At 46.9% G+C, this 12,711-nt stretch overlaps 3 protein-coding genes across 8 annotated transcripts; 1 reads left to right on the forward strand and 2 right to left on the reverse strand.

Moving 5' to 3' along the window:
* On the forward strand, positions 982 to 3,930 carry LOC8064489. Of its 2 annotated transcripts, none has more exons than XM_021463260.1 (6): positions 982 to 1,641; positions 1,901 to 1,996; positions 2,099 to 2,260; positions 2,654 to 2,897; positions 3,268 to 3,305; positions 3,407 to 3,930. In XM_021463260.1, exons 1-6 carry the CDS (start codon positions 1,111 to 1,113, stop codon positions 3,506 to 3,508), a joined length of 1,173 nt encoding a protein of 390 aa, XP_021318935.1. In that variant the 5' UTR covers positions 982 to 1,110; the 3' UTR covers positions 3,509 to 3,930. The 2 variants fall into 2 exon arrangements, with proteins under 2 accessions (XP_021318935.1, XP_002446784.1); XM_002446739.2 differs by having other exon boundaries at positions 985 to 1,641; positions 2,168 to 2,260.
* On the reverse strand, positions 2,447 to 8,286 carry LOC8075929 (pentatricopeptide repeat-containing protein At3g09040, mitochondrial). 4 transcript variants are annotated; one of them, XM_021463257.1, is made up of 4 exons: positions 4,935 to 8,286; positions 4,524 to 4,666; positions 3,180 to 3,261; positions 2,447 to 2,976 (listed from the first exon to the last, which is right to left on the reverse strand). In XM_021463257.1, the coding sequence occupies exon 1, from the start codon at positions 8,125 to 8,127 to the stop codon at positions 5,038 to 5,040; it is 3,090 nt and encodes a 1,029-aa protein (XP_021318932.1). In that variant the 5' UTR covers positions 8,128 to 8,286; the 3' UTR covers positions 2,447 to 2,976; positions 3,180 to 3,261; positions 4,524 to 4,666; positions 4,935 to 5,037. The 4 variants fall into 4 exon arrangements, with proteins under 4 accessions (XP_021318932.1, XP_021318931.1, XP_021318933.1 ...); XM_021463256.1 differs by having other exon boundaries at positions 3,180 to 3,319; XM_021463258.1 differs by lacking the exon at positions 4,524 to 4,666.
* On the reverse strand, positions 8,417 to 12,677 carry LOC8068630 (disease resistance protein RPS2). 2 transcript variants are annotated; one of them, XM_021463259.1, is made up of 3 exons: positions 12,390 to 12,677; positions 11,412 to 12,072; positions 8,417 to 10,754 (listed from the first exon to the last, which is right to left on the reverse strand). In XM_021463259.1, exons 2-3 carry the CDS (start codon positions 12,027 to 12,029, stop codon positions 8,637 to 8,639), a joined length of 2,736 nt encoding a protein of 911 aa, XP_021318934.1. In that variant the 5' UTR covers positions 12,030 to 12,072; positions 12,390 to 12,677; the 3' UTR covers positions 8,417 to 8,636. The 2 variants fall into 2 exon arrangements, with proteins under 2 accessions (XP_021318934.1, XP_002448181.2); XM_002448136.2 differs by having other exon boundaries at positions 11,412 to 12,677.

The following is a 12,711-nucleotide window of genomic DNA, read 5'->3' on the forward strand; positions in this document are numbered from 1 at the left end:
TCGCTTTCCTAGATCATGGTCATGACCTCTCTTCCACGTTCATGTCAAGCATCTCCAAGTTTGTTATTTTTTACTTGACAAATCTTGTGTTTTGGCAACTCCTAAAACAAAATACCAAGTAAAAAAAGAGACAATTTTTAAAAGTTTGCTATTCTTGACTTGCCATAACAAAAAATAGAAGGTCCATAAGATTTTTTTTTTTCGCAGAATCAGCGAGATTGATGTCGCCGCCACGTCGTCCTTCCTATGCTGCACGTGAAGGTTCCCTCTCCTAGCAATTATCTCCACCGCCGGCCATCTCCCCAAGCAGCCACGTACCTGATTGGATCAAAGGCATCACGCAGCAGCAGGAGCCGTCGGGGCAGAGGCCGGCCTTGCGCGCGTGAACTGATGAGATGACTCACGCAGCAGCCGTCGGGGAGGAGGCCGGCCTTGCGCCGTGAATTGATGAGATGGTTCACGCAACAGCCGTCGAGGAGGAGGCTGGCCCTGCGCGCGTGAACCAGATGGCTGTGTGCGGATCCGATCTTGCGGGAGGAAGACGACGAAGTTTCCTTGGGCGCGCGGGAAGGAGCCGCTACGGCATGCGATACTACGATGCGCGGTCGATATGCGCGTGCGGAGGGGAAGAGTGGCAACTTGCTAAAATTACCAAGTTGATTTACCAATCTGTTGGAGACTACAATTTTTTATTTTGCCAAATTTTTAAGAATAACAATCTTATTTGATAAACTCTTGGAGATGCTCTCTTCTGGGCTGCTGCTATATATGCTCCAGCTTGGCCCAGCTTTATACAAGAAGAACTGAGCAAGAGCAGACCCAATCGGCCCATCTGATCTGGCCAGCCCAAGCTCGTTTCGATCGGCCCGCTGTTCATGGCCGCCTGGCCGGGCGCGCTGCGCGCGCGACGCCACACTTTGCAGAGTGGAATTGCAATCACAGTAGTAAAAAAAAAAAAAAAAAAAAGCTCCGGCGGCAAATATCAACCACCCCGGCCGAGAAATATCCACGGCTAGTCTCCTCGCACCCGCCCACCCGCGGCCGCCACTTCGTCGCCCGCTCACTCCCGGTCCCGGTGACCCACCACCGCCTTCGTTCTCCCCGACGACGATGATCGCCGCCGCCGCCGCAGCAGCAGCAGGCGCGGCCACCGCCTTCCCGTTCGTCTCCACCGCCTTATTCCACCGCCCGCGGCTCCGGCCCAGCTGCCCGCGCCGCGCCGCCGCCGGGCCCTCGTCGTCCTGGGAGGAGCGCGAGGACGCGCGGTGGCTCCGCGAGGAGCAGCGCTGGCTGCGGGAGGAGCAGCGGTGGCTCCGCGAGGAGTCGCGCTGGCGCGCCGAGCGCGAGGCGCTCCTCGCCGAGGTCGCCGCGCTGCGGCTCCGCCTCCGCGCGCTCGAGGGCACTCACCCTGCTGATCACCTCGCGGTCGTCTCCGTTGACGCCGTGGTGGCCTCGCCCGCGCCGCAGCCCAGGCCGGCGCTCGTCGAGGAGGTCGAGGTGAGGAAGGAGGTGGTGGTGGTCGAGGAGAAGAAGGTGGCGGTGGCGGCCAAGGCCGAGGCGGGGAGCGGCGCCGGTGACAGCAGCAAGAGCAGGAGGACGCTGAGGGCGGGGGCCGAGGGCGAGGACGTGCGCGCGATGCAGGTGAGCGTCGTCGTAGGCCTCTCGTTCTGGCTAGGATTCGTGTTGCACGCCGTGCGTGTATCTGGGTGGGTGCGTCGGCTGAGGTACTGAGGTGCCACGGCCCGGCCCAGCAGGCCAGAAGTGTCTACGCGGCCAGATTTTTTCTGTACAAATCAAACAGCAGCTTTAAATTGCAAAACGTCTCATGAATCCTACTATAGTTTAGTAGTAGACGACTGATTGTCAGTACAGAAACTAAATGCATTTTTGCGTGACGCAGGAAGCTTTGCTGAAGCTCGGTTTTTACTCGGGCGAGGAAGACATGGAGTACTCTAGTTTCTCATCTGGCACCGAGCGAGCTGTCAAGACATGGCAGGTTAGTAATACTAAATTATCTTATAAGCCGTACTTTTTCTGTCAATAATATTTTTCTCTTACAACAAATCAATAAATAGTATTTTCAGCTATGGCTTTACAGACTTATTATCCTGCACACTATATTACATTGATGCTACGTGATGATACGATGATACGCACTCTCTTTCAGTCAACGGTTGGAACTTCAGAGAACGGAGTGATGACGTCGGAGCTACTTGAGTGGCTATTCTCAGGGAAGACTGGGGAAGATGCGAAAACGAAAGTGAGTTTAGCTTCATCACCTTGCCAATGTGATACAATTTATTAATTTAGGCCCGCTTTGGAATGTAGAATTTTTCTTTTCTGTTTCTTGCATTTTTTTTCACGTGAAAACAAACTGATTTCTGAGAAATACTCTACAATTTCTCCTGCATTTGAAAGGGGCCTTTACTATAGAATATATCCAAGGTTTTTGTGCTTCGCAAAACAACTTGATTTTCTATATACTCAGGACACTTGATTACACGTAAATCAGAACGAAACAAATTCTTTCGGAACCAAATAAACAAATAAACTCTCCAGTTACCTTCTGCATGCGGTACAGGAAGAGCCTTTTATAAACTAACAGGCATTGTACATCGGGATGCACAGTACTGAGATTCCAATTTTCTTCTAGGATGGCACAAACGGAGCAGCTGTTCCTTCTGTAACAGGGATTGCGGAGGTTCAGAAAACTGTGATTACAGAAAATGGTGTCGCCGGAGCTGGGGTCTCCGAACACAGAGTGTTTCTTCTTGGTGAAAACAGGTGGGAAGACCCAACCAGACTGACGCAAAATAAAAAACCAGTCAGCACCGGCACTACTGCATCAACCAAGGCATGCATCTCTTGTCGAGGTGAAGGGCGCCTCATGTGCTTAGGTAATAAACCCTACTAGTTGCACTAATGTGTACAACTGCATATTCAGCTTCCGTATGTACAACTCATAATCTCTGGAACCTGAACCATAGTACGTAGATTTTTGTCAGATACCTAAAGTAGCAAGTCTTTGTAGTTCCTCTGTTCTGAATTCTAACAAAACTGAATGCGATAAAACTGTTTTCAGGCACACTTTTTAGTTTTTATTGTGATCTCAATCCCTACTTGATGTCTGATGTAAAGTAAGAAATAGCATGTGAACAATTGCTGACTGTCGTGCTTACCTTAGTTTTTGTTAACCGTGTACGGAAAAGTGAGCAGGAGCGCTGCATTGCTTTTCATTAGTCCTAATTTGTTTCTTCTTTCCTGCAGAATGTGATGGAACAGGTGAGCCGAACATTGAACCGCAGGTAACCATAGTTTCCTGTTGCACAAATGCATCATCCCATCAGTTAAGATAAATTTTGCTCTTTCTTATCTGAATGCATATTAACATTTCCTCAAAATGCAGTTCTTGGAGTGGGTCGGTGAAGATACAAAGTGCCCATACTGTGAAGGACTTGGTTCCATTTTATGTGATGTTTGTGATGGAAAGAAAGTAATGGCAAGTTAAGTAAGACTTAAAGCAACAACATGCCTTGTTTGTGTTCGGTTCCCACCCTGGGAAACACGTCTAGGCCAGGCATCAACGCCAGATGTTCGATTTGGGCTCAGATGAGGCTGCCTGGTGTCACTCCCCAGGCGAGGATTGCAACCAAACATGCCAATATAGCAGCATGTGTAGATACTAGCAAAATATTCAGTTTTATCACAAAACTGAAGAATGCGTTCAAATGGCAATTTGAGTGGACTGTTGTCCTGCAGAAAGCAGAGGCATAGCAACAGTGTAATATTTTTATGGTACAATACGAGATGGAAACATATTTAGAAAGAAGAGGAATGCTTTCCCAAATCAGGCCTGTAAAATTAATGTGCCTATTAATATTTCATTTGTTACAATCTCTTCCCAAAAGTATGTGATAATCTCAAAAGCTATGTTGGTGTTCTTTCCTACCTGGACTAGTATCACCTACTTCGATTTTACAGCATGCAGCCATTTGCCACCTAAGCTTTGGAATAGTGCTTTAAACATGATTTCTGTTATACATGTACAGAAGAAATGAACTGCTAGCATATATCCGTAAAGGCAACATATTGTGTTAGATAATGTCAAATATTATATTATGGAATGAATTGGTGAAATATGGTACTTCTAAAAAAATATGTTAGTGATTAGTTCTTTAAACGAAGTAGAAACAACCCATGGTTTTATTAGCATTAGTGCATGAAAAATAATTTGTCTGCAGTCAATAAATGAAGCATGGCCAGCAACAACGGAGAAAGTATGGTGATTTTCTAGATCTGGTATTTTTACTAACAGAGTATAGCACTGAAACAGACAGACTCCACTGTTTTCCATATATCCTTTGATACACTTCTTCATTACTCTGGCAAAATACCAGCAATGACTATATTAATGAGTAATAGGTCAAACAAAACAAGTAAGGGTGATTGATCTATGTTTGTCAAAAAGCTAACTTGAATATATGCTTCCCCGATCAATTAACTTGAATAAATGTTTCCCTTACCAGATAAGAAATAGCAGTCTGCTGTTCTTTCTTCTGCTACAGAAACTAGCAGTCTTTGACCATTTACATATCCTATAGAGTAAGGCACTAAGGCAGTATGCATTATTTGTTCTGATGCCTTTCACATGCCAACTCAGCCTTATCTATATACAAAAAGTTACGACTTATGAGTACACAGAGGCTTATGACTAAAGCAGAAAAGACTTCATGGAAGGGGAAGAAAACCAGAAATGAACTTAAACAAATCAAATTTCATCACTAGAGAATCATAAAGATCTAAACGATGTAGTTATCTTAATGCTTGGAGCCCAGATGATAAAACATATAAACATTAAGTGATCAAAGCCTAAATCCTTAATTTATATAAGTGAATGTATTACATATACTATGCAAGGGTACCAAATTCCTCACCTAAACAACCAGACATCTACTTAAGGTCCATGACGAGTTAGAAGATCAATCTAGGCCCTTAATCCTTTAGCGTGATATATTATTTAAACATGGTCACTATCCCTCAAGTAAGCATTTCAGACAAGCTACGCAGATCATATTCCTCAATTCTGTCATCTTTATTCATCATTCCAGTTAGATCATCAAGCATTTTGTAGATGCCCAGAGTGTCCGGATGATGTGTGTCCTGTACAACAAATAAGTTTGTTTTGTTACCCACTGTGATCCAACTACACCCTGGAAATTTCATCACCCCTTTTTCTCGCATAGCTTCTCTGGCTACCTTAGCTTCAACCCAATTACCAGCCGCAGCATGCAAGCTTGAAAGGAACACATACGTGGACGACCTTTGTGGTTCCATCTCAACAAGTTTCTTTGCTGCAACTTTCCCTCTTTCTTCATCCTTGTGCATTTGACATGCTGCAAGGAATGTAGCCCAGATTACACCATCAGCTCTGAAGGGTAACTGGTCAATAACTTCTTGAGCTTCTTGAAGATGACCACCACGCCCAAGTAGATCAATGAGACATGCATAGTGATCTACTCTGGGCACTATCCCATAAACTTGGCTCATAGAGTCAAACAAATTCCGGCCTTCGGAAATTAAACCAGCATGGCTACAAGCAATGAGAACACCAAGGAGTGTGACTTCATCAGGCTTTAGTTGTGATTCTTGCATCTTCTGGAAGAGAAGAAGTGCCTCGTTTGCATAACCATTTTTCGCAAAACCAACAATCATGGAGTTCCATGGCATTATATTTTGCTTGTTTTTCAATTCCTTGAAGATTTCAAAGGAAGAAATAACATCGCCACACTTGGAGTACATGTCCATGAGGGCACTGGCTGCAGTTTCATAAGAAACAAAACCAGATTTGATAATGAGCCCATGTATCTCTTTTCCATCTGTAAGTGCTGCTATCTCAGAACAAGCTTTCAGAACACTAGCGAATGTGGCCTCATCTGAACGAACATCGTGACTGCGCATTCTCCAAAACATCACCAAAGATTGATCACTGTAACCATTTTGAGCATACCCTGAAATAGTAGCTGTCCACTCAACCAGGTTTTTGTGATCTGGCACCTCTGCTAAGAGTTTGTTTGCATCCTCAAGCAACTTGCACTTCAAATATATTCCAACAAGAGAGATGCCAAGTGAAGTATCCTGATTCAAAAGAGCAGATTTCAGCGTGTAGCTATGGACTTGTTTGCCAATTACTGAACTGACAGGTCCAGTACACCCAGAAAGAATGCTTGCAAATGTAAAGTTAGACGGCTTGAACCCATCTTTTAGCACTTGCTGAAATAACTCTATGGCTTCATCTTCTCTATTGTTCTGCACAAGACCTGTAATTAGAGCATTTATTGGAACCATGCTGCTTGCATCTACATGTGCTAAAACCTTCCTAGAAGATTCTACATCTCCAAACTTTGAATACAGGTCAATCAGAGAGCTGCCAACAGCATGATTTGAGCAGACATTATACTTGATAGATGCGCAATGAATTTGCTTTCCAGTCTCAGTAGCCCGGATGTTGGAACAGGCATTAATTGCAGTTGCAAAAGACACCTCATCTGGAGCTATACCATAGCACTTCATCCTTTTAAGCATATAGACCGCTTCTTCCTCCTCTTCATTATGTGCAAGCCCAACTATAAGAGCATTCCAGGATACACTATCCTTGCCTGGAATGAGACTGAATAATGCTTTCGCGACATCAATTGCTCCAAGTTTTGAGTACATATCTAGCATTGCATTAGCAACAAACAAGTCTGCATCCATGCTGTTCTTGATTGTTATACAGTGTACCTGCCTACCTATATCAAGTGAATCCAAGTTAATGCACGCGCCAAGGACACTCACAAATGTAAAATCATCAGCCTCAAGATCAGCCCTCCTCATATACTGAAACATCTGAATGGTCTCTTCTTGGAGATCATTTTGAACAAACCCATAAAGCATTGCATTCCACATGACAATGTTCTTTTCAGTGGAGAAGTCAAACACCTTCTTTGCATCAGAGATGCAGCCATGTTTCACATACAGGTTGATCAGTGAACTGCCCACAAAAACATTTGCATCTAAGCCATGCTTTACTGCCGCTGCATGTATCTGTTGACCTTCATCAAATGCTGTCATGCTGGCTGCTGCACTTAGCATGCTCGCAAAAGTGGACCTAGTTGGCATCAATCCCTGTCTCTTCATATCCTTGTACAGGCCAAACACTTCACTCTCAAGACCACTTTGTGAATAACTTGAGATGACAGCGTTCCAAGCAACCGTGCTTGGCATTTGTATCCTCTTCAGCAGAGTTCTTGCGTCAGACAGTCTGCCCATGCTTGCAAGAGTGGAAATGATGGTAACGTATGTTACCTGGTCTGGAGCAGAGCCCATCTTCTCCATCCTAGAAAACAAAGCCAGTGCTTGCTGGTAGCGTCCAACCCGATGGTAGCCCGCAATCATGCTTGCCCAGCATATTGTGTCAGGGCAAGCAATCCCATCAAACACCCTCCTCGCATCCTTGACCTCAACGCACTTGGCATACATGTCCACCAGCCCAGCCTGACAGAAGGCACTGGAGCAGAACCCGCTCTTCAGCACATCACAATGCACCTGCCTGCCCTGCTCGAGAGCACCCAGCCGCGAACATGCGGACAGAACCACCGCAAGGCCAAACTGGTCTGGCGTGCCGCCAATGGAACACCTGAGACGCTGGAACGCATCGAGAACGTCCCGAGGGGACCCCGACCGCGCGTGGCAGGACAGCACCGAGCTCGCCGCAGCGCCTGACGCTGGAGCCCCGGTGCAGCAGCCCAGCGCGCGCCAGGCGTAGCCCACGCGGCCGGACCTGCCGTACAGGTCGACGAGCGCGTCGCCGAGACGGCCCCGGAGGGGCAGGCCGAGGCGCAGGACCCGCGCGTGAAGGACCCCGCATGCCCGCGCCTGATGGGTTCGGTGAGGAGTCGCGTCGAACGGGTGGTGGGCGTGGCGGCACTCCCGGGAGAGCGATCCGAGGAGGGCGGCGTAGTAGGCCGTGGGGTGGAGCTCACCACCCGCCGCGCCCGCGCTCGCGGATGCCGGTAAGGAGCGGATAGGGTGCTGCTTGGGTCTCGGCTTGGGCGCGGCGCGGAGGGCGGCGGCGGAAGCGGAATGCATGTGCGCACGGCTACAGCCACAGCCGCAGCCGCCGCATGTGCCGTTCGTTCGGTTTTGAGTAGGTGACGGCTCAGCCCATCAGGCTTTTGCAGGGGATTGTAGGGCTGCCTGTTGTCGTCCGTCTTTTGCAGGTAAGCACGTTTGGCGACTGGAATGAACAGAATAATATTTTTGGTTGAAAAAAATTCACCTTCGTTCGATGAGCATCAATCCGTTGATTTTCTTTTTGAGGAAAACAATCAATCCGTTGATGCTACCGAGTATTACAGGACTATTTTTTATATGCAAGTTAATAAATGGAGTTTTATTTATAGCATTTACAACAATGAATGAATCAATCAATCAATCAAATAAAACATGTACAGATTTGTGAACCCCAGCAATATATACACTCATACAGATTGCCTACATGTACAAACAACTCATCGCATATACAGATTATTGCGATTGGGTTATTCGTGCCAGTATTGTGCTGATGACGCAGCAACCGCTGGAGAACAGGGTTGCTGTCAGATTGGAATGAAGAACTTGCTCTCTTTGCCCTCCTTGTCCTCCCACTCCAGTTTCTCCCACCATTCAACTGAACAGCACACCTGTTTCAGTTTCCCAAAATTGTAGATGCTGCTCAGTGGGATGCTTCTCAGATTCGGGCAATCCTCCACCCGGATGGTCTCAAGGCTGGGAAAATTTCTTGGCTTGCAGATACTTCTCAGCATCTTGACATCAGTCAGCTCGATTGATCGCAGGTTCAGGAACTCTGCATGCGCGTTGTCACCGCTATTGCACGCACTTTGACCATCACCAATCCACTTACCTCCCTGTCCTTCTGTTTTTGTCTCTGCCTCATCACCGCTATCTTCTTCAACAACCTTCAGCAACCCATCACAACTGGTTATGACAAGCCTCTCGAGCATTTCGAGTTTGAGGACCCATGTGATGTTCTTCAGCTTCGGGCAACTCGAAATGGCTAATTTGCGGATGCGCCGAAAATGGTGGGGCATTGGTGCAACAATGACGTTCTCCAGCACAGGAAGAACTGAGAGGGTCAGGACCTCCAGGCCTGAAGTTGTCAGCTCAGCATCAGCATCAGCAACCAGCGTGCTTAGATTATAGCACGACTCGACATACAGCTCCTCGAGGTGCACCAAGTGGTTGAGATCAGAGATTTTGAGCGAATGCATTTTTCTACAGTACTTGAGATTCAGACGATATGTTGACTTTGCCAAAGGACTAGTCTTGTTCAGTTTCTTTAACACGTCCTCTGCATAAATAGTGATTCCAAGGAAAATTAGTGCGTTCAGGGAATCCAGATTCAGGTCGTTGACATCACTAATACCATAGTGACTGCGAAAGAGATTAAGCACCCTCAACTTGAGCAACTTTGAGCAGTTATTCAAGGTATCTTCGAGTTCAGCAGTCACACTGAGATCCAGATGCCTCAACTCTTTCAATAACCACAGCCGCTCAGGTAATATCCTAATACGTGTGTGTGACAAGTTGAGATGCTGTAATGCAACCAATGTCTCGCATTCTGGAAGTGATGTTATTGCAGTGTGAGAAAGATCCAGCACTTTCAAGGACGGCATAAACTTGAAAAAACCTGAACTCAGCTTGTTCAAATTTGGGTTATTCTGGATCAATAATGTAGTGAGGATTTCACATTCCGGTGAGAAAAGAAGCTCTTTGATATCATTAGACATGATGGAGATCCTTGTAGCTTCCTTCCACTCTTCTGCTGGTGGAGCACTATCCAAAGCCATCCCTGCTTGAACGAGAAACTTTTGACCTGTCTTGTTAACCAACCAAATCCCCATATGCCTGATTACATGGTGCATTTTTACCTTTGATGACAATGAGCTACTGGTCTGCAACAAGCTTGCTGAAATAAGGCTCTGAATTATCTGATCACCCTTTTGACGATCATTTAGTAAACCTTCAGCCAGCCAATAATTAACAAGTGGTTCCTTACTAATAGATCCATATTCTGGGAAAAGGGTGCAGTACAAAAAGCACTGTTGTTGAGTGGGTTTCAGCCTGTCATAGCTGTATTTCAGCCGATAAAACATTTCATCCACATCTTCATTGTTCAACACATTGATGTCATTAGCGGCTGAAATCCATTCTTTTGGTCCTTGCAACCCTGCCACAGCAGTCCCAATGACATTGAGTGCAAGTGGCAGACCTCCACAACTGAAGAATATTTTCCTGGCTTGGTCCCGAACAACCTTGTTGAAATTCGGTGACTCAACTGCTTCAAAAGTCTCATTGCTCAGCTTGCTCAAGAACAGGTTCCAGGCAGCATCATCATCCAAAACTTTCATTTCAATGCGACTCCTCTGTGCACCCATCTGGAAGCATACTTCTTGGAAACGTGATGTCAGGATCAGCTTGCTTTGGCTCTTTGTGTCTGGAGTTGGGATACCGACATCCTCCAGTCGGAATCTCTTCCTTACGTCATCAAGTAGCAATAGAAATCTTTTCCTGGCCAGTGCCTTAGCCAGGAATCTGGCCCGTTTCTCAACTGTCTCTAATTCATTCCATGGCAAATTAAGCCTATCAGAGATAGTCTGCTGCATCTCCACTGTGTTCAGGGTCTCTGAATTGGATACTTCAATAAAGATAACAACCTGGAATAGCCAATTTAAGGAAATATACAAAAATTAATTGCAGTGCAAAAGTAATCTGCTGATATGATTGAAATACAAAATAGAAATCTTGATCCCCCCCTCCCCCTCCTCATGTATACAATATAGAGAGGTGGATTATGAATGCTGGCTAACAATAGGTAAACCTCTGGAGAATAGGACAGTGTTATTATATTTTCTCCAATTGCATCTGTTCCAAAATAGTTCTTAGAGGAACCTTAAAAAACTTGTTACACACAAAAGAGTCACATCCATTTCATGTTGTAAAAAACGATGGTTCTACTTTCTTCTTCCTGCCTAATATGAATAGTTCATGTAAATATCCATGGTTTACATCTTCAGTTTGAACTAGTACTCGTGAACAACATATTAGCTGTACTATACATGTGCCAGAATGTTTGGCTATACAAGAACAACAGCATTTCCCTCCCATTACTGAAAGTCTGAAACTCAAAACTTCTGCAGTTTAATTTATGTTCAGTCTGCATATCATTCTGAATACACTACGAATGTAAGCACCATTAAATTCATCACTGAAGCAATCCTATATACGCAATTCAAAAGAGGAACACAAATAAGCAGATCCACGTATATTATGATGGGTAAAAAAATGCAGATTTGGAGGAAGTGAAATAGTACCTGATAGTTGTGATCTTTCTTTTCAAGATCATTGTTGAAGGCGTGTAGGAGAGTCGTCTTGCCGATGCCTCCTTGACCCCACACACCAATTATGTTTGACTCGCCCTTCTCAAGCAAATCATGGAGCCGAGCCAACATGGGCTCCAACCCAACGGTCTCGGTTTGGGATAACCGACTGACGGCCCTCGGCGGTGGCTTGAGCCCAAATGTCCTGAACTTCCTCCCTTGCTCGGTCAGTTCTTTCACCTCCTCCAGCGCCTCCACAACACGCTTGCCGATCGAGGCGCGGCGACGAGCGTGCACGGTGCACTGGCAGAGGCAAGAGAACCCTAACAAACTGCTGTAATCCTCATCGATGGTGTCCGGGCGAAGCTCGTCGACGCGCTTGAACCACACCTCCACCTCAGGGTCACAGACGTTCAGCTTGTCCTCCTCCGCGGCGACTGCCGCCCTGACCGTCGTCTCGACGGCTCGCAGGCTGTCCCGAGCCCTTTCGAGGTCGCCCCAATTCGACTTGATGCGAAGGAACGCGGCCACCTCCCGGCCCGCTGCCTGGAGCAGACATCCGAACAGGGGCTCCAGGCACGAGCACGCTGCGCTGATGGCTTCATCAGCCATCGAGGAAGGTGATGAGCGTGTGGCAAGCAGGCGAACGAGGAATCTGCAAAAACGGAGAGTTCTTTGAAGCTTATAAAGGAAAGCATATGCGGAGGCTAGACGCCACGCGGTGCACCGCACGAATGAGGCAACACGGCAGACAGTTGCCCTGATGGGGATTGGATTGGAAGGATTCGGGCTTTGCGAAGAAAACGTCCGCGCGCATGTTGTTCGGTGGGGTTTGAGGCTTTGAAAAGTCATCGAATGGGAGCAAAATCCCAGGTTGGGATAAGATCCACTGGCTGTGGCCGGACGCAGGAGGCAAGATCACTCCCGGTGAGCCAGTTTCCTCGTCGTTTCTTGTGAAGAGCAAGAGCATACCAGAGGCGGAAGCAACGGTTGCCGCCAAGCGGCGCCGGGCTTCATTCAACAAGGGCATGCCAGTGACTGTGTCTAAGGCGGCACGGTGGGGATGATCTGGAAGAGGCAATCTGTCAAACACCTTGCGTGCGGCGCCACTCCTCCGCGCGCTCGCGCAAGGCCGAGCCGTACGTGCCGAGAAGTTGCGCCCGCGGGTTCGTGGACGGCTGATGATTGATTGATGAACTGGCACCCGGCAGTAGATACTGGACAGGAAGGATCATTTCCGCCGTACGGCAGATGCCAGCAGCTCCGTTGACAATGAAATGGAATTTCCTGGTCA

This window comes from Sorghum bicolor, chromosome 6, assembly GCF_000003195.3.
Source record: "Sorghum bicolor cultivar BTx623 chromosome 6, Sorghum_bicolor_NCBIv3, whole genome shotgun sequence".
Lineage (NCBI taxonomy): Eukaryota > Viridiplantae > Streptophyta > Magnoliopsida > Poales > Poaceae > Sorghum > Sorghum bicolor.

What these genes read in the sequence shown, in the direction of transcription:
- LOC8064489 (XM_021463260.1), top strand. Translation starts at nt 1,111, where the DNA reads ATGATCGCCGCCGCCGCCGCAGCAGCAGCAGGCGCGGCCACCGCCTTC. An exon ending in AGGACGTGCGCGCGATGCAG is followed by an intron (nt 1,642 to 1,900) that starts GTGAGCGTCGTC and finishes TGCGTGACGCAG; the next exon opens with GAAGCTTTGCTGAAGCTCGG. An exon ending in AGCCGAACATTGAACCGCAG is followed by an intron (nt 3,306 to 3,406) that starts GTAACCATAGTT and finishes CTCAAAATGCAG; the next exon opens with TTCTTGGAGTGGGTCGGTGA.
- LOC8075929 (XM_021463258.1), bottom strand. Translation starts at nt 8,127, where the DNA reads ATGCATTCCGCTTCCGCCGCCGCCCTCCGCGCCGCGCCCAAGCCGAGA.
- LOC8068630 (XM_002448136.2), bottom strand. Translation starts at nt 12,269, where the DNA reads ATGACTTTTCAAAGCCTCAAACCCCACCGAACAACATGCGCGCGGACG. An exon ending in AGAAAGATCACAACTATCAG is followed by an intron (nt 10,755 to 11,411) that starts GTACTATTTCAC and finishes TGGCTATTCCAG; the next exon opens with GTTGTTATCTTTATTGAAGT.